The sequence below is a fragment of the Martes martes genome (genome assembly GCF_963455335.1).
Source record: "Martes martes genome assembly, chromosome: 1".
In the NCBI taxonomy this organism is placed as follows: domain Eukaryota; kingdom Metazoa; phylum Chordata; class Mammalia; order Carnivora; family Mustelidae; genus Martes; species Martes martes.
Genome location: NC_137888.1, coordinates 120,162,329 through 120,183,497, shown reverse-complemented (window position 1 = coordinate 120,183,497; position 21,169 = coordinate 120,162,329). Strand labels below are relative to the sequence as shown.

General features: G+C 40.7%; 1 protein-coding gene across 1 annotated transcript in view; it reads left to right on the top strand.

Annotated features, from left to right (window-relative positions):
- PARP15 (poly(ADP-ribose) polymerase family member 15) overlaps window positions 1-21,169 on the top strand; it is a gene marked incomplete at its 5' end in the record, with an annotated part of 45,117 nt that overhangs the window by 10,878 nt on the left and 13,070 nt on the right. The window contains 10 exon segments of the mRNA XM_080807061.1: window positions 4,248-4,477; window positions 8,826-8,851; window positions 8,855-8,864; window positions 8,867-8,889; window positions 10,983-11,099; window positions 13,148-13,384; window positions 14,348-14,569; window positions 15,734-15,803; window positions 18,189-18,338; window positions 20,810-20,872. Of these exon segments, the coding sequence (XP_080663187.1) occupies window positions 4,248-4,477; window positions 8,826-8,851; window positions 8,855-8,864; window positions 8,867-8,889; window positions 10,983-11,099; window positions 13,148-13,384; window positions 14,348-14,569; window positions 15,734-15,803; window positions 18,189-18,338; window positions 20,810-20,872 (1,148 nt within the window).

Below are 21,169 nucleotides of genomic sequence, written 5' to 3'. Positions count from 1 at the left end.
GTTATTTTTTTTTCCCTCTGATTTGGTGAGTAAATCTGATTTTACAAGACTAAGGTATTACTTTACGCAATCATTTAGCCAGAATTACTATTTTCTTTCTTCCTTCCTTCCTTCCTTCCTTCCTTCCACAATGAGTGAAATCTATTTTCTTCCAAAGCATTGAAAACATCAGAAAGTAAGATACAGGCCAAATCCTTTCAAATCTCAAATCAGATGTAAAACTAACATCTTAAGTGTTTCTGTGTCTCTAAAAATTGCTAAGTTGGAAGACCTCATGCAAAAGTAATGCTTTTCAGAAGAGTGGATAAAACAGATGAATTGAAAGTGGATGAAACAGATGAATTTTCAAAAGACCATTCACGAGCCTCCCTTTTGGTTGCATTTCACAATATCCAAGGGCACCATGATGAAGAATGTGCTCTCTGTGCTTATGGAGTTTATTAGAGGCCTGTCAGAAGCCAATGGTGACTTCAGTGTGGAAGTAATACCTAATATTAAAGTTGCTGTCATGACTTCTCTCAAAAATACTGGTAAGGCAGACAATATCTTTTAACCTTTCATTTGCAAATCATGGTTGTATCCTATTTTGAGATTCCAGGCATCCCACAATGGGTTTTGTTTAAAAGTTGTGCTCTTTCTAACTCCCAGTAAGATGATTGCAAGGGATAACATATTATCACTTCTACCCATAACTAGCATTTATCAGGTGCTTTGCTCTATGCTAAGCACTGTGCTAAGTAAGTTTTTACTTACTTCACTCTCAAAACATATAGCACTATGAGATAGGTACATTATTATTTCCATTTTATAGATGAAGAAGTCTAGGTTTAGTGAAAATTAAATGACTTGTTCTTAGGCACAAAGCTAGTAAGTATTTGAATCAGAATTCCAAATTAGACATTCTGACTTCTGAGTGTATTTTCTTAACCACTGTGAATATATCCTCAAATTTCCCATGAGCTTAATAGTTATAGGAGCTTATTTTTATGACAATGACATGTCCAAATAGAGACCAAGCTATGGTGAAGTGGGGGGGGGGGAGGAAATTAGATTTAGGAAACAATATTATATTATAATCATCATCATTATTATTTTCAGCTTACAAGTGGTTGCATGTACTTGATTTCATTTAGAAAGGTAACTGTTGATCCATGTTCCCAAAATGGTCTTAAATGGAGGCCACTGTTAATGATAGCTATGTACTCATGCTCTCACAGTAAGCAATGTGGGATAGGCTGAGGTTGACACTGAAATTTAACTTTATATAGAAATTTAGTATCCAAATTTTAATTCTTAGTTATAGCCTCTAAATCAAATTACACTTCAAAATCTGTTTTCTTTTGCTATGAAATGAAATTATAGTAGCAATAAGCTGATTTTTATTTGTAGGTGTCAAGGACATCTGTTAATGCTTGTGTCGGACACAGTAGAGTTCAGCAATTTGAGATTTTCCCAAGACTTCTGGAACTGACAAGAACCATTAGGGTTGAAAATCTGCCACCTCATATTAATAATAGTGAATAACAATTTTCTTTGAAAACCCCACAAATGGAAGAGAAGGAGTAACCAATGTGCAGCTTTTCCCAGAGGAGAGTTCAGCCCTGGTTGAGTTTTCTGACTACAAAGGTAATCAATTTCTCTTCTTTCTTGATCTTTACAGTTATTATTACCCATTTCATAAACAAATGAAGTCAGATTAGAGGCCACACAAGTGCTTAGGAAATCCATCAAAGCCACCCATTCTTACTGGAATTATCTCAAGGCTTTGAACAGTTCTCTGTGAAGACCTAGCCGAAAGAATTGTTTTTTGTGCAGTAACAAAAAAACAGACAGCGAAACGTCTCTTGACCTCAATTTCTCGGTAGTTAGCTGCTTCTTTTCTTTGTTTCCCTTTGCAGGAAAATTTCTCAGTTGAATTTGTCATTACTCATCCCCATTTCCTCCCCTCTTATTCTTTCTTAAATCCATTCTAGAAAAGGCTTTTACCCCATCATTCCACCAAAATTATTCTTGCCAGTGACAAGAATCATTTATTGCTAAACTCACTAGCCACTCGGCAGTCCTCATTTTACTTGATCTCTTAGTAGCATTCGACTCAATATTCAATGGCTCCTTCCAAATGCATTTTCTCCACTTGCTGCTAGGATGCCACACTTTGTGTTTTTTGTTTTTGTTTTTGTTTTTGTACCTCTGTGGCTGCTCATTCTCATTCTTTTTTTTTTTTTTTAAGATTTTATTTTATTTATTTGATAGAGAGAGAGCGTGTGCACCTGTGCATAAGCAGGGGGAGCAGCAGGCAGAGGAGAGGACAAGCAGGCTCTCCGCAGAGCAGGGAGCCTGATTAAGGATTCCATCCCAGGACCCTGGGATCATAACCTGAGCAGATGCTTTACTGACTAAGCCACCCAGGTGCTCCTCATTCTCATTTTTTCCTCATTTACCTTCTTTCCTTCAGCTCTGAAGGTAGAGCTCAGTTCCTTTCTCCCTTTTGTCTTCACTCAGTTCCTGGGAGGTTTCATGGCTTTAAATACTGTCTATGTATCCATGACTCCCAGTTCATATCTGCAGTCAATACTCTCTCAGGAACTCCAATGTCTACACTCACTGCATACTAGACTTCCTCACCTGGTTGTCTAAAAGTATGTGATACAAATATAACATGTCTGAGACAAAACTCCCCATCCTCCTCACCCTATGAGACCAACCTACATTATCCACAGTCTTCCTGATTTCAGTTGATAGCAACTTCATCCTCCTAGTTGCTCAGACCAAAACCTGGGAGTCTCTCATATCCCATACCCAGTTCTTTAGGAAAACCTGTTCACTTTACCTTCGAGATGTATTCAGAATCTGATCACTCCTCAAAGAAGACAGTAAGAATTTAGAAAATTAAATGAACCATTTTAAAGGTAATAAAAGTCTCCCAAAGAACTTAAGCCACAAAACAGTTTATATTTTAGATAATATAACTAAAGAAATACCATTTTTAATGGCCATACATCACCTGCACATCCCCTCCCAACTATGATCTTTAGGAAGAGTTGATGAAGCCAAGAAGTATCCCTGAAAGTACAGGTGGGGATAGAAGACTTGTTGGGGGGTGGGGAGTGCTAGGGAATGAATGAGGTCAAGAGAAAAGAAGCAGAAATTAGGATCTTCCTCACATAGCTTTGAATGAAACCAGTCAGTCAGGAAATCCAGAAATTGAGATGCTCTCTGGAGAGAAAAGAAGCTCAACTTTCAATAGTGGTTTAAGAAGCTAATAGTCTTAGAACCAGACTAAAATAATATCTGATTCTTTATACAGCAAGGAATTGATACCATTGGACATTTTTAGTTGGTACTTTGTGAAAAGAAAAACATTTGGTATCCCTCACTTAGCAGACTTCTACATTTAAAACTGTTTCATTCTTGGGACTTGTACCAACCTCCCAAAGTTGCAAAATACGAAGGCCCCATCTCTCTCCACATACTTGCCACCTGAACCTGAAGAGTATTGACATCTGAAGAGCTTTTTTTTTTTCTTGCTAACAGTTTTTTATGGGTATACTCTGGTAAGTGGTTAATATCTAAGCATATTCAGCACCTCCAGAGTTAACATGTACAAGTTGGGTTAGTTGAGAGCCTCAGTCTGCACTCCAGCCATCGTGAGCTGAAGAAGCCAGCAGGGGAGGCAGAGTGATATAGAGTGTAGCACAACAGTTTACAAACTTCTCGTAAACCACAATGCACCCTAAAAAGATATATATAGTTTATATCCCAACCCACACCCGTTTTGCAAACAAAAACATTTGTTGCAATTTGGAAAAAAAGTTTTGCTACAACATGCGTTTCTTGCTAGGGAACTGATGTACTCTATTTTCTATTCTATTTTGTTTTGTTTTTGCTTGGTTGGGTTTTGAGTTTTGTTTTGTTTTTTGTTTTTAATTTTTTGTAAGATCCTTAAACATTCATATTGCTGGTATAGTCATTAGAGGTTGGCTTTCAGCAATGACTCTGACACAAAGGGTGAGGGGGGCGAGGTTTTAACCTTATCCCTGCCATCTCCACTAGCCTGCCTCTTCAAGCCATCCTAAATAAGCATGCAGTCTGTGTTAATTTTTTATTGCTGCATACCAAAGTTAGTGGCTTTACATAGCAAGCATTTATTGTCTTATACTCTCTGAAGGCCAGGAATTTGGGGGCAGCTTAATTGGGTAATCCTGGCTGAAGATCTCTCATGAGGTTGCCATCAACCTGTTCATCAGGGCTGCAATCATCAGAAGGCTTGATGAGGACTGGAGGGTTTCTTCTACCTTTGCTCACATAACTGCTGTTAGTGGCTTCAGTTCCTTGCCACTAGGACCTGTTCGTATGGCTGTTCATGACATGGCAGCTGGCTGCCCCCAGACTGAGTTATCTGAGGGGGTGCGGAGGGCTATCATGCCTTTTGTAATCAAGCCTCTGAAGGGATATAGCATGACTTGTGCCATATTCTGTTGGTCACAAAGACCAACTCTGATACGATATGGAAGGAAACTATTCAAAGGCATGATTACCAAGTGGTGGGGATCATTGGGTGCCATCTTACTTACACAGTCCGAGAAAGTACAGCTTCAAAACAAGTTCCATTTATCGCCCCCTACTTCTAGGCAGATTGTCACATCTAAGCCTTCTCTATCAAAATAGAGCACCACTGGCCTTTAGAATCCCAAAGGTTTATATTTATTTATTTTTCATTTCTTATTTTAAAAAAAGATTTTATTTGTTTATTTATTTATTGCTTATTTATGAGAGAGAGAGAGAGAGAGAGAAACAGAGAGGGGGAGGGGCAGAGAGAGAGGGAGAGAGAGAATCTCAAGCAGGCTCTGCATTGAGCATAGAGCCCAATGTGGAGCTCGATCTTGTGAGCCCAAGATCATGACCTGAGCTGAAATAAAGAGTCAGACGCTTAACTGACTGAGCCACCCAGGGACCCCCAAAGGTATATATTTAAATCCTTCTGTAATTAGCTGGATAACAATGGCAACATTACTTCTTTATTCTCTGTTTCCTCATTTAAAAAGTGGAGATAAAATCTATCTCACAGGGTCACTGTAAGATTAAATTAAGTAGGATAATATTTGTTAACTGACACATAACAGGTATTCAATCAATAAAGATATAATTATCAAAGTAGGAAAGAATGGAAAACACAAGTTATTAATTTGATGAGAAATGATAGATATGAATTATGCTTTAGATAGCTATATGTCTCAGCTGCTACAGGGTCAAGTATTATTATTGAATGGTGTTTGAATAGTTCACTGTCCTTTGTTTTGATGTTGTTATGATTTCCAACAAAAAAGTACTGTAACAAACTATTTCTACTAGGTAACATGCATTGGAAATGGGTTCGTGAATTTCATTTAGAAAAAAATTCCCCCTGCACCTCTCAAAACACAAAATAGTTCAGATGTAAATCAGACCACTAAGTGATTGTCCTTCTTCTGCTTGGCTGCAAACCCCCTGTTCCCCAAATTGACTCATTCTACCTTAGGACAGTACTAATCACCAATAAATAAATAAATAAATAATAAATAAAAAGAAAAAAAATAGCATTGTATGAAGCCCAAACATATTTTACTTACTATCCTTGTTCTTCCTTTTAGGGTTGTAGAAATAAATCCTTTATAAGATAGTCCTTCAGATGTTTAAGGGTGGCTCCCTGCATTCTATCCTACCTAATATCTGTACTTCTGCAAGTTAAATATATTCAGTTCCTTTTTTATATCCTCATGTGATATGGTTTTGAGTCCTTTTACAGCATCAGTTTCCCTCTTCTGAACACCATAGCTAGTTTTCATAATCCCTTTGCAAAGTTTAGCACCTTGAACAAAATACAATACCCCAGGCATTGCCTGTTTTTACCAGTGAGAAGTAGAATAGGATTATTATTCACCATACCTATTCTTGTTATTATGTTTTTCCTATTATAGCCCCAAATCTCATCACTACCCATTTTTAAATGAATGGACTTTATTTTTAGAGCAGTTTTAGGCTTATAGAACATTTAAACAAAAAGTAAGGATAATTCTTCCTGCCCCCAGTTTCCCTAATATTAAGATATTGGATTAATGATACAGTTGTTAACAATTGATGAAAAGTATTGCTACATTATTATTAACTAAAGTCCATTATATTAGAGTTCACTCTTTGTGTTGGATGATTCTCCGGGTTTTGACAAATGCACAATGTCGTGTGTCCTCAGTAACAGTTTCATATGGAATAATTTCAGTGCCCTGAAAATCCCCTGTGCTCCAGCTATCCATCCCTCCCTCTCTCCTCCAAATTGCAGGCAGCCACTGATATTTTTTTTAAAAGATTTTATTTATTTATTTGACAGAGAGGGATCACAAGTAGGCAGAGAGAGAGAGGGGAAAGCAGGCTCCCTGCCAAGCAGAGAGCCCGATGCGGGGCTCGATCCCAGGACCCTGAGATCATGACCTGAGCCGAAGGCAGAGGCTTAACCCACTGAGCCACCCAGGTGCCCCAGCCACTGATATTTTTAATGTCTCCACAAGTTTTGCCTTTTCTAAAATGTCATGTAGCTGGAATTATATAATATGTAGCCTTTCAGATGGGCTCCTTTGCTTAACAATAGGCATTATATTTCTTCCATGTCTTTTGGTAGCTTAATAGCTCTTTTATTTTTCTCTGAATAATATTCTGTTTTATGGAGGCATCATGTCCATTATTTATCCATTCATTTATTGAAGGACATCTTGGTTGCTTCTAAGTTGTGGCAATAATGAATAAAGCTCATGTGCAGGTTTGTGTGGACATATGTTTGCAACTCATTTAGGTAAATACCACAAAACACAAATGCTGGATCCTATGATAAGATTATGTTTAGTTTTATAAGAAACTGCCAGATTGTCTTCTGAAGTGGCTGTACCATGTTGCAGAATTAGAGTTCCTGTTGCTCCATGTTCTTCCCAGTGTTTGGTGACCTTTTTTTCTTCTTAAATACAGCTAAATCACTGTTGATTTATACAGAATTTATCATCAATCAAAATCCCTTAGATATTTTTATATGACTTAGCTGCTAAGCCACATTCTCTTTCTCCCAAACTTGTACAGTTACTCCTTGGACCTCGCTTAGTGCTTTCCCTTCCTTTTGATCTTTTCCAGATGTGCCAGAGTCTCTTTTACTTATTAGGTTCATTCACAGTCCAGCTGCTATATATATTGCTGTGAAGGACTCATACTTACAACCTTCTCCAGAGGGATTGCCTTTAGCAGACTAAAGGTCTGGAGTCTGGAGGTGCCTGGGAGTTTACATTCATCACCCAACCAGGATGACCCATAGACAAGGATTGGTATGCAGGTGCAAAAACACAGCTCCCTGTTTCAAGGTTAGGACAACACCATGATGTAATTTATATACTCCAGAGTCCTTGCAGGATCAGGCAGAAACTAGTTTTACTTAAACCACATTCTCTGTCTTTTATCTCTCACTTCCTACATGTTTTTCCTGAGGGTACAACTTTAATAATTCAATTGCACATGAATCCTCGTCTCAGGCTCTGCATCTAGGGAATCAGACCTAATTTTGTTACCTTTTTTATTATTACTGCACACAACTGTTTTTGATGTTTTTAACTATTATAACTATTAAAGAATAGTATTGTATTTGCTTCTTTTTAAAAAAGATTTATTTATTTTGAGAGAGAGAGAGAGAGAGCACCCAGGCAGGGGGTGGGACAGAGGGAAAGAATTTCAAGCAGCTTCCTTGTTGAATATGGAGCCCATGGCAGGGCTCAATTTCACAACCCTGAGATCATGACCTGAGTGGAAGGCAAGAGCTGGATGCTCAAACAACTGAGCCACCCCAGTGCCTCAATATTGTATTTACTTCTAAAAGTTCATTTTTTAAAAGATTTTATTTATTTATTTGAGAGAGAGACGGGGGGGGGGGGTGCACAAGCAGGTGGAGGGGCAGAGGGAGAAGGAAACTCTTTGCTGAGCAGGGAGCTGGATGGGAGGCTGGATCCCAGGTCCCTGGGATCATGACCTGAGCCCAAGGCAGATGCTTAACTAACTGAACCATCCAGGCACTCCTTAACAGTTCATTTTTAACTACTCATGCATTACTGTGTACATTTATTGAATCTTTAAGAGCCAGGTTTTAAAAAAATTTTTTTCAGAAAAAAAAAATCACCTCTCCAATATTATAATGAATGTCCGTGGGAAAATCAGATTAATTGTACAAACCTTCACTGCTAAGTAATTATTAATGGAATAGATCTATTCCATTAGGTGAGGATTAGCTCCATTGCGTTCATGAATACCACATCTTTCACTGAGCTGTCTGACAGTGGTACCATTTTAGGTAGACATACTATATTTCAGAGTCTCATTAGTATGAGGATTTCTTTCTTTTTTCTTTATTAAAGATTTTTGTTTATTTATTTGACAGAGACACAGTGAGAGAGGGAACACAAGCAGGGAAAGTGACAGAGGGAGAAGTAGGCTTCCTGTTGAGCAGGGAGCCCAAAGCGGGGCTTGATCCCAGGACCCTGGGATCATGACCTGAGTCATAGGCAGATGCCCAATGACAGAGCCACCCAGGCACCCCAATATCAAGATTTCTTTTTATGCCAAAGATTTTGTCTGAATACCTGCATTTTGCTTTTTATTTTTTAGTGGTGGACACCTGCTTGGGCTAAGAGCCTGTCTTCAGTGAAAGGCCCATCTCTGTGTTCCCATATTATGTGACTTTGGTCGTAGCCTTGTATGAAAAAGAGAAGCCACTGAGAAAGTTGCCAGTACCATTTCTGGTGGCTCTGGATCCTCTCATGAAGATCTTGCAGAAGAAGCATCACCTGGTTGAAACGATAAATTATAAAGGGACAGTGTCCCTGTGAGGTAACATGGCCCCAAGTCAGCTGTTAAGGAGTTAGAGGTATTATTCGGATCTGTGGCCACTGAACTCAAGGAAGAACAAAGATCAATATCACCAAACCTGGAATGAGGATATTTCTAAAACCTTCTGCCATATCATTTCTAAATATCAAGTCACCAAATTGAATGTGAAGTCGATGCTATGGGAAGACATAAAAAACAGCAGAGGATGATGGGATTTGGATTGAGTTTGATATATTTAAGGAGAAGATCGTGATAACAGGTTGTTTGGAGGAGGTGAAAAGAATTCACAACAATTAAAGACACCAGCCATAACACTGAGAAGGAAAAAACAAAATTTGACAGGGAATGTGGCTGGTTCTTTTTCTGGTCTTCATATCAGTGCTTTGAAAGAATCTATACCCAAGGAATTCTTGGGGTGGGAGGTCATTAATCATGCTTGCACCAAACATACCACAGTCCATGCAGGAGAGTACAAAGAATGAAATTCCTGAGCTAGCGAAAAGGACTGCTCAAGAAGTGCATTCCCAGTTCTTCTGGGGTTCTCTGTTTGTTATAGAAAGTAGAGTGTGGAAAATTCTCTAACATTGTTTTGTTTTAAGCAAAGAAAACTCATAACCTTTTTGAGTTAGATCAGGCATGAAAAGTACATTTCATTTCACGGGTTACTTAGCACCAAGAGACAGTTGTTGCCTGGGGCTCTGTGTTGACTAAGACTCTGAAACTATCTGGATTGATTGAAAAAGAGTGTTGATACCAATTAACATCTGTCACATGTGTGAATGATGAGGTATATGAGGATGGGGAGGTGATGTGCACCATGTTTTTACCATTGGTAAGTGTGAAAATACAGTCAGATAGATCAGCTCCTCTTCATAGATTCTCTGAAGAGCAGATTAAAGGATTGTGCCTTCATCAGCTACTAGTTTGACTTTGAGTAAGTGGTTTCATCTCTGTACACTGTATTTTCTTTTTCCCCCAGGAGAATGAAGTTTCTGTACTGGATGATCTGTGATGATCCTTTAAATTCTAAAACTGGCTGTCTAGGGACGCCTGGGTGGCTCAGTGGGTTAAAGCCTTTGCCTTCGGCTCCGGTCATGATCCCGGGGTCCTGAGATCGAGCCCCACATCAGGCTCTCCGCTCAGGAGGGAGCCTACTTCCTCCTCTCTCTCTCTGCCTGCCTCTCTGCCTACTTGTGATCTTAAAAGAAATAAAATAAAAAAATAAAATAAAACTCAAACTACAAATGCATTACGCCTAGAACTGAGGGGTGTGTCTTAGTTTGGGTTCCCCCAGAAGAGAACCTGAGACAGGATTCAAGTGCAAATGGTCTAAATAGGGAAGTAAAAGATACTGATAGGGTGTGTTACCAAATCAGTTACCACTTAATCTCACTGGGAAAACTCAGAGCGAGTCAGTCCTACCTGAGGGGCAAGGTTGCTCCGTGGTTTTAAACGAACTGTCAATCATTGGATTGACAATGGGCTTGAGGGGGTGGGAGGGTGGCTTAATTTACCTGCAATTCCTCTCTGCTGTGCCAGCAAGCAAAGCAGGCTTTGGCACTACGGGAGGTCTTGAGACAAGAAATACAATGGGAGGGGCGCCTGGGTGGCTTGTTGGTTGAGCGTCAGACTCTTGATTTCAGCTCAGGTCATGATCTCAGGGTCATGGGATTAAGCCCCAAATTGGGCTTAGCACTGAACTGGGAGCCTGTTTAAGATTCTTTCTTCTTCTCCTGCTTCTCCTCTATCTCTAAAAAAAAAAAGAAAAGGCGGGGGGGGGGAAAGAAGAAAGAAAGAAAGACAGCTGGAAATATGACGAGTGCCCTTAAATTGTAAGAGCCAGGGGGTATGAACAGGGTCTGCTAAGCTAGAATTGGGGAATAAGTAAAAGAGCTCACAGGCAATTGGAGTATTAAATACAGTTGATGCTAAAAAAATTGTGGTAACAAATTATTTGCTTTTGAATCTTAAGGTTGGATTATGAGTTGAGTTAGACAGGTGTGGAATCTAATAGCTATTTTCTGTTTGGCAACCTAAGAGGAAAGTCTCCAGATAGCGTTGCCTGGTCATTATTTTTACTGTTTTCTCCACAGTCAAAAGACCAAGTCAGTGGGAAAAATTGTCTTCCAGAAGGAAATGTGATAGCCTCAGCCCAAACCACAGAAGGTCTAAACCTCATATTAATGGCTGGAAATGTTACTAATTTCCAGGTAAGTGGCGCTGTTCAGCAAATCCAACAAGAAACACTGGGGTCTGATTCACTGGTTCTATGACTTAAGGTCACAACAGACCCCACAACAGACCACTTTGAATTTTATCTCACCCAGTTAGTGGTACAATCTAGTTGAGATAGAAATTCCATATCCTCATCTTATAAACGAGGAAACTGAGGTGTTTTCACTACATAGTCTGTTAAGTTGATTATTAAACTCTTTTCATCCCTGTCAGGGTACCTATTCTCACCATTGGATGGTACCATATAAACTTTGGAGTCCTCTAACTCTTCTCTGAGTTCCTTTCTCTATCCAACTAGTTTCCCAGCCTCCTCACACCCTCTCTCTTGTGTATTCCCTTTCATTTTCATTGTCCTTCAGCATCCCTAGTCGCCTCTCTTACCCTCCAGTCTGCCCTCTCCCTAGCTGTTTGATGCATGTTCATCAGGTGCTTTCCTCCTGCCTATATCAGAAAGTCCAAAAAAGTATGAGCTCTCAGAGTCTTCCACGGTCTGGCCCCAAATCTCTTTCCAGCCCTGTCTCTCACCATTATCACTCTCTGTTAGCTAAATTGGACTACTTTCTGACCTTTCTCAATTCTATGTGTTTTCTCAAATATTCACCTACCCAGAATTCTTACTGCTTTCTTTCTCCCTGTCCCAGCTTTATTCCTTATCCTCTTTTTTTTTTCTAAGATTTTATTTATTCATTTGAGAGAGGGAGAGAGAGACACACACAAACAAGAGACAGAGGCAGAGAAAGCACAAGCAGGGGAAGAAGCAGAGGGAGAAGGAGAAGCAGACTCCCCACTGAGCAGGGAGCCTGATGTGGGACCTGGAGATCATGAGTAGAAGTAGACGCTGAGTAGAAGGAAGACGCTCAACCGACTGAGCCACCCAGGTGCCCCATCCCTTATCCTCTTTGTAAAGACTTTACTAAGCAGTCCAGTCTAAAGGATTCCTGCTGTATTGGAAATTCTGTAGCAATTACTAATTGTATTTTTTAACACAGAGTTTCTTTCGATTATCTTGAACTGATTTAAACATTAAGAATATTTTACTGTTTTACATGTTAATATATTACTTCCCCAAACTGTGTAGGAATCAGTAAGCAGAGAGTGGGGTGAAGGTGGGCTGGATCTTGGTTTTTTTTGCAAGCTCATTGACTTTTGTCCCTGCGGGGAGCTTCTCAGGTCCTGAGATTAGTTTATGTTAAGTAACCTCATATAAGATTGAGGTGGACCCATGAGAGTCAGAAATGAAACTATTAAGTGGCCCAATGACATAAAAACCTTTTAATTTACGATGAAGAAGTGCTCCCCAAGGAACCAGAATACTCAAAATCCACATGATCAAAGCATTCTCCCCTCCAAATTTGAATATGAAACCTGAATAAATGGATTTGGATGAATTGAATACTTAATATCTATTGGCATCAGGTCATGACCCCATCTCACCAAAGGTATAGCCTCAGCAGGCATTGGAGAACTCTTGATACCCCTGGACAGGCTTGAGGGGACACTGCTTACCCTCACCTCAATGACTTTCCTTTATCTAGGCCTTCAGGGCTGATCAGACCTCACTCCCCCTCCCCTTCAGACGGACCCATTCTTTCTTTAGGTATGTTAATAAAGTCAGAACAATTGCTCTCAGTTCCTACCAGCCTAAAAGCAACTCTTTCTTCCAAGGTCTCTCTCAACATTCTGTGTTTTTGTCTCTGTCTGTCTCCCTGTCTCTTTCTGCGTCTGCCTTTCATTCAGATTCTCCTTCTTTGTCTATGGTCTCTGGTTTGCTCATTTTCATAGCCCTACTCTGACTCATCACATGTTGACTTGACATTGGTGGGTGATGTATTTCCTTTATTTCTAAGTTTTGGGGCTCAACTCATTATGGTAACAATAGATTGTGAGCCCCCGAGGGTAGGGTTGACAGGTCAGTATGACAGACAAAACATGTCTTATGCATTACCCCACAATACTTGGCAAGTTGTAGGTGCTTAATAATTACTGATTCAATCTCTAACAAAATGTTGCTGTTTTCCTTAAGGCCCATGTGATTGTCAACACCGTTTCCCAGACACTTCAGCTTGGGAATGGACCACTATCTCGGGCGATTTTGCGGAAAGCTGGTCCAAAGCTCCAGGAAGAACTGTATGCTGTGAAGCAGGGAACAGTGGAGAAAATGGGTAGCATATTCATAACAAGTGGCTGTAATCTGAACTGCCAAGCTGTCTTCCATGCCGTGGCACCAACTTGGGATAATGCAGCAGGGCACTCTCAGCAGGTAGAGAAAATCCTTCGTTCTCTACTTCATTGGTAGCTTTGGTAGTCTTCTGGCACGGTAGAGATCTGTGGTTCTCAAGCAAAGTGAATTTATTCCCCAGGGGACGTTTGGCTTGTTACAGGTTACTGATCACTAGGAAGCAGGGACCAGGGATGCAGCTAAATGTCCTACAATGTATACATCAGCCTCCACAACGCAAACTTTTCTGGACAAGGTTGAGAAACCCTAGTATTGATTGGACCTTGTCCATTTATTGACATCTTTACTACGTTCTGTAAACAGTCCATCATAGCTACCAGTGATTTCAGAATAATTGACCCCTGAAAGTAGTAACCATCCTTGGGGTTCTCCAGGAATGATATCTGAAGATTAGTATAATCATCCTTCAGTATGACAACACGATGCAGCCAAAGCTGTGGTGAAGAATGAGGGGTCATTGCTCTTCTTTGGATGACTTCTCACCTCTACTCCCAACTTTCTTTTTTCAGAATATGAAAGTAATACGGGTATATTGCAGGAAATACAGGAAGTACAAAGACGAAAATAAAAATTATAATCCAGCCACCTGGAAATGAATGTGGTTAACATTTTATTGTATTCTCTTCAGAGCAATTTTATGAATACATATTTCTTAGTTGGGATTCCCTCCCAGACATTTTTTTAACTCTGCTTTTTAAAAAATTAACATAAACATTTATCCAATGTCCATAAACATTGCTTTTAACTGCAACAAGACACCATTGTTTATTTAGCCATTCCCATACTACTGGAGCCCCCTTCCTGCATGAATTGCAATTTCTCTGGAACATCCTTTCTCCTCTTGTTTTCCCTTTCTGACTCCCTAGACCCAGACAAAGCCAAGAATAACAGAGGAGACCTAGTCACAGTTGCTGGAGCCATAGCTCTTTCTGCTTCCTGCCAGCTTAAGCCCTAACTTAGATGAATGTATTTTGTACATTTCAGATCATGGCAAATATAATCAAGAAATGTTTGGCAACTGTAGAAGAGTTATCTTTTTCATCCATCGTATTTCCCATGATTGGAACAGGAAATTTGAGATTTCCCAAAGCTATTTTTGCCAACCTAATCCTTTCGGAATTGTTCGAATTTAGTAGCAGAAGCTGGCAGAAAACCTTACAAAAAGTTTACTTACTGGTACATCTAGGTGATGATGAAATCCAGCAGGTATGGTTACATATCTCTTCTAATCATTCTGACAAGTGAACCTAAGTGCAACCGGATGTCTTTGTGGATCTGTAAATAATAATGTTTTCACTTCCCTGTCGATAAGTGTTGGTTGCTGTGGGGGGGTTGTCATAAGACTTTATGAGATAATGCTGATAACTCACACAGTCCTTCCTAGACAGTTTAGCAAGAGACGAGATAATTGTACTTAAATTCCTAGGAGGAAGCAGAAAGTCATTGGCATAAAAGTGGCCCAGACATCTTAACACTGACTGAATGAAGCCCAAGTTATAGCTCTGTTTATAGGGAAAAGACCAAATAAGAGAAACCTCAAGAATTTAAGGGTTTTATGGATAGAGCACAGCCCATCTATAGACGTCTCTGAGGGTCTAAAGCTAGAAATACCAGTACAGTCTTCAGTAGCAGAGAAGCAGTCAAAGCACGTGAACTAAGCACTGAGTCCCCTACACCAGCCTTGTAAATGTTGACCTAGAGCTGGTTGGCCCAGTCTGAGTACCAAAATCTGGTTCTCATTCTTGAAAAGTTATATTGATTTTATAAATTGTGCATAGTTATAGCAAAAATGCAAACAATATAGAAGTGCAAAGAAGAAGGGTACAGCTAGGTTTAAATTTCGATTTTGCCACTTAAAGGTTGAGGGAGGCCACCTCTCTGAATTTCGATTTTATTGTGTGTCAAGTGAATGTGGCAAGAACACCTCTCAAACTCGATGTGGAAGCTAAGAGAAGATGTATTTGACATGTTTTGTGTGGTGTCTGGCATGTAGCACGGCTCAACCCTGGTTGCAGAAGTAGTTATTACCTTTTTGTTATCTGACTTTAAGGGCTATTGTTACAAATTATGAACATTAGCACTTTAAAAAGATAGCAAATATAAGGTTCTTTTCTGAGTTCTTAGTTACTCTCAGGCGTCTGGGATAGAACTGTGGTTTTCCCATGAAATAAAGGAAATCAGCACTGGTATTTATTGAGAAAATGCCTAGGTTCAATGGCAATCCTGTAATGAAAAATCTCTGGGTAAGAGGAAATCTAGGGAAAACTATTGTTTCTAATTGATGTCTGGTGATCAGTACTACAAAGAATTGGATTAATATATTTACAGAACATTGTTGTAGTCAGTAACTATATTTGTTTCTATTTCCAGGCATTTTTAGATGAATTCACTAAAGGGTTGTATGGAAATCCCAACAAGGACAGGATTCTCACGACTGAAGGTAACCAAGGTCTGGAAAAGTTGTTCTGCTCAGAAAATATTTTGTTCTACCTAGTGGTTCTTCAGTGGTAGCTGACATCAATAGAAAGAGACAAAGCTAATTCACATGCAGGACAGATCAGCGATGAAGGAGGTGTTAGAGCATGTTCCACTGTCTGAGCACACAAAGAGTAAGTTATATGAATATCGTGCTGCCGCACCCCGCAGACTCTAAGCCTAGGGTGGGTCACATCCGGTGAGTCCAAAGAAAAGACCCAGAGACACCAATGGCAATTCAGGTCTATTAGCGGAGCTATGTACAGGGAGTCCGGAGTGGCCGACTGGATACAGCGTCCACTGCCAGGATCTACACACAGCAAGCTTTTATATCTTAGCTACTCACCCTAGCAACTGTCAAGGGCCCATCCCCCTCCTTGCATGGCCAGCGTTTCCAAGGAGATCAAGGCCTGCCTCTTGAACGGTCATGGTTATAAGAGAGATGTACAGGGCTGGTCACCTCCTCCCATACCCAGCCCCTGACCTTGAACACTGAACAACATGCTTTTCTGCATGTTCTGCTTGGTGGGAATATAGAGGGAGGACGGGATCTCTACATTTTCAAGACCGTGATTAACGGGGGCCTTTGGGGTATGCTTGCACAAACTAGCAATCCAACGCGTACCGCACCAGATGTGAACCAAAACTGATAATGAGGCCAGAGTTTCTCAGATATGATAATGAAAGATAACTGAGGATGGAGGAGTGGGGCTGTGGCCCGGGGTGAGAGCGGTGACCGCCCTGCACCTTCCTTGATCATCCCCCGTACGCTGCTTCACCTGCAGCAAGATTCTAGCACGAAGTGAAGGCCTACCTGGGGCTGCTGTGGGCTGAGTGCACGGAGGGGGACTCCCTGGACAGGCTGGGTCTGAAGCACTGCTGTTGCCTCCACATGCCATTGGCTCACGTGCTTACGATCAAGAAGCTCTGAACCTGCAGAGGTGATGGTGCTGGAGCCTGTCCACCATGCTGACCACGGGCAGCTGGGGTCTTGCCCAGAGTTCATTCCACGGAGGGGTGGGTAGCTGAGAGCAGTGCCCCTCCTCCACAGCCTCCTGGGTGCCTGTCCTCCCGCTCTGAGGGAACCATCCAGTAAAGCTCTTGAAGAACCACACCCCCACACACAGATAACTAAAATGTGGATGCACACTAAACTCTGATTGCTTTTCTATATATATAATTTAATCTATACAGTGGGCTCCCGGGTAGGTGATTCTCTTGCCACTGCATCACATGGAAAAGGAGACTGAAAGGGACGAATAGAAAAGGCACAGCTAGGCTATAAAGCCTCAGAGCAGACAATAACATTATGCCAACACAGTAAGGCTGATTTCCTCAGAGCAGCCTCGATCCTGCTATGCCAGCGAGATGTGAAGCCACAGGAAAGCTCCTATGTGAAGTTAATGAGCTGTTATTTAACATTGGACGGAGGCGCCTGGGTGGCTCAGTTGGCAGAGCATATGACCCCTGATTTCAGCTCAGGTCATGATCTCAGGGTTGTGCGGTCCATGCTGGTGCAGAGTCTGCTTGAGATCCTCTCCCTCTGCACCCTGCTCCCAGCCCCCTGCCCTGCTCCAACATGTGCATACGTGCTCTCTCTCTATCTCAATTAAACAAATAAAAATAAATCTTCCCCCCAAATAATTGAACAAATGACCTCCACACTGAGTCCATTTCCCTTTTCTGTAAAATGGAAATAAAAGAATCACCTGGAGGGACATACTTTCTGTCATAAGATGAATAAATTCTGGAGACCAAATGCACAGCATAGAGCTGGAGTTAATAATAACATTCTGTATTTTCGAAGCTCACTTAAGAGAGTAGATCCTGGGTGTTCTCACCATTCCCACGTGCATGCACGCACACACACACACTCCCCACACAAAATGGTAACTGTGGGAAATGATGGGTGTGCTATGAGCTCAATTGGACAATCATTTCACAGTGTACGTGAACATCAAGAGTCACATTGTACACCTTAAATATTTACATTTCTTATTTGTTATAGTTCAAAAAAGCTTGAAAAAAAGTTTCCCAGAGACATGAGCATGACATGAGGGGACACTTGGCCCTCTGTCCTTCCTTATGCTTTTCTCATGAGGCTGCAGCAACGTTTGCAGACAAGCTGACAGTCCAGTCAGGCATTTCTGCCTCATCCTATCTAACTGAGAAATTGATCCTTCTCCTGCCACGAAGCTTTATTTTTGAATTTCCTTAAAAAAGAAAACCCAACCAGGCACGGTACAGTTTGGGTTTATGTAGGTGGAAAGAAAGAAGACTGGGAGGAGAACAGCGGCTCCTTCTTGTTCGTTCTCCAGCTACTCTTTTGTTTGGTCGCTTTTTTTTTCAGGAGCCTTCAGCCCTATCTCCAGCCCTGGAATCATTTCATATGGAATGAAAATCGGTGCAATTACTTTCCAGATTGCTACTGGAGATATTAGCAAAGAAAAGGCAGATGTGATTGTAAACTCAACAACGAGAACATTTAATCTGAAATCAGGTACTTTATTTAAGCAATGTACGTGACTGTAACTATTAACATGACTCACGTGTGGGAAGGAAATTGTGGCTAATGTTGCCCAAGTAGAAGAGTGTTGCAGGACATATGTAGGCCCTGGAATCAGAAAGACCTGGGTTTGAATCCCAGCTCTGCCACTTACCATTGTGTGGCTTTGGGACAATCACTTTATCCCCTCTGAGCCTCAGTTTCTCTGCCTGTCAAATGTTGATTTCCCGGAGGATTAGATGGGGCACAGCAATGTGAAGGTGAGGTGGGAGCCATGCACTGGGCTTAGTCTAGATTAGCTCTCATCCCCTTTCTAGCTCTGAACGATCAAAATTCCACACTTCTAATTTAATAGGCTTGTTTTGTTTTTATTTCCCTTTCTGTGTAACTGAGTTGGCACTCATATCTCACTTCTTATAATCTTCCTTATGTTACACTGACCCAGAAATGAAATTCAACCCCTTTTTCTTGACTTTTGCTGGAATGTCTGAGCACCTCCAGTGAAGGAGCATCTTTGAGCATGTCCTCCCCACGTGCCTATTTGTGTATAACTTGCATACATATACTCTCATGTTAATATATTTTATTACAAAGTATTAAATTTTAAATTAAAAGGGTAAGATAAAACATAAATAGAAAGAGAAGTTTCAATATTTTCTAAGCTGCAAAATACTACAGCACTTACTATGTAGGAAGTGACTATGTAGACTACTCATCCAATGTATCGGTCATTCACAAATGCAGACATAAAGGACATTCAATTATGTGAAATGTGACAGGTTGAACATAGGCATTTTTACCTGCCTTGTTTTAAAATCCCATTAAAGCAACAGTAAAGGAAATAAAAGGGTGTAAACCCAAAAGGAAAAAGAGAGTTGGAGGAAAACCAATAATGAACAAGGCACAGCAGTGTATTTTTAGAATATGAGAAGAAGCTAGCCAGTGGAGAAAACTTAGAATATGCAGGAGAGAATGGTAGTCCCTAGAGACACAGAAGTTGGAGCAGCAGGTACCTGGGAAGGCAGGGGACAAGTGAAAAGATGGAAACAGAATCAGATGCAATTCTGTATTAGCAACACTTTGACCTCTTTATTCTGTTCTCCATCCATCTGATGCCCCAGTAACTTCCCTTGGTCTTCCCTGGCAAGAGATGGGAGGTTTATTCTGCAGGGAAACCAACCAGAGAGATTCTGGACTTAGAACAGCAGGCACAGGTGAGATGAGAGTGGGAGCTAGACAGTGTTCAAGTGAAAGCTTCCTTACTGAACAGTGAGGTCCAGCCCCGTCCCTGTGCAGCTCCCAGAACGGCAGACGGGTGAGACAGGAGACTGGAGGATTCCTCTGGAGAGAAACCGGCTGCCCTGAAGTCTAGTACTTACCACCTGCTTACCTTACACTAAAGCCTCCTTTCAGGCTGCTCCCACACTCACTCTGAATAGGAATAGACTGGTGAGGGTCACCTGATAATTGAGGAAAATCTCCATTCTTGCAAAGTCAGAGACCAAAAGAAATGCACAAAAAAAGGTATTTTTTAAAAAGAGACAATTCATAACACACATATATAATCAAGGAGACCTAGATAGATGATAGATAGGGATATAAATAGATAGAGGATAGATTGATCTTTATAATGATAAAATAACTAAAAATTATTCAGTGCTTTCAGTGGGCCAGATTCCGCACGAAGCATCTTTTATCCATTGTCTCTTTTAACATTCAAATAACCCATGTTAGGAAAGTAGTGTGCCAGGCTCTGTAATAGTTGAGGAACTGACTAGTCCCATGTTAGACAGTAAGTGGCAGAGGTGACCCTAACCCAGGCTGTCACATGCATAGTCTGTGCTTTCAACCGCTCAACCCCGCCGTCACCAGCAATAACCAAGTGGTGAAGCTCCAGCCTCCACTGGAAGATTCACAGGACTGAAGGCAGCCAGCTGTGTGTCTACCTGTGAAAAAACAACACGAAAACCGCAGAACTTCTGTAGAATGCTCAGTGGTATTTCAGTTTTGAGCTCCATGCTTCTCATTAGTATCCGAACTTTCATTTTTATGTTTTTCAACTTTATGAAATAATAAGGGTAGAATGCAAAACAATTTCAAATAACTGCAAAAATATCCCTGTACAGATAGAGCCTGTAGAGCTCCAGACACAGGGGACTGTCCACTGTTGGGCAGTTCCCTCACACTGTAGCTCAGAGTGTTTATTACTCAGCCTGAATGAAAGTTGCTATGGAAACGGTGGTTTTTTCTGTGGGGGGCAGCAATGAATTATGCACAAAGGGTGAGCTGGACGAAAGTCTAATGCACAAAAGCTATAATCATGCATTGCATTTGAACTAATGCTTTTTATTTTAACTAATTTAAATTTATTTTAATTTAATTAATTAAAATATTACATTTAATTAATTTAAAATAAGTTTAATTAATTTTAATTAATTTTAACTAAATGTTTTTTTCTTACTTAGGGGTGTCAAAAGCAATTTTAGAAGGTGCCGGACCAGCTGTGGAAAATGAATGTGCTGTACTAGGTATGGTTACATGTTCCTTTTGGTTACGACTCCTAGGAAATTAGAGAGCTGAGAAGACTGTAATAGGACCTACAGGAGGAGTAAGTGGTGAGCACTTTGGAAAGAGGTTGATTCTCTGGGAGAGCAGATACAGGAGGTGTGACTTTATGGCTTTGGGAAGTAGTCCTTCCTTTCACCATCCCACCTGTCTCTTCCTAACTATTAAACAGAACCCAGGCCTGGCTCCTAATAGTTCAGCCTCCACCACTTACTGAGGGATCCTGAGCCTGCCGTCTGATCTGTAAGAGCTTTGTTTCT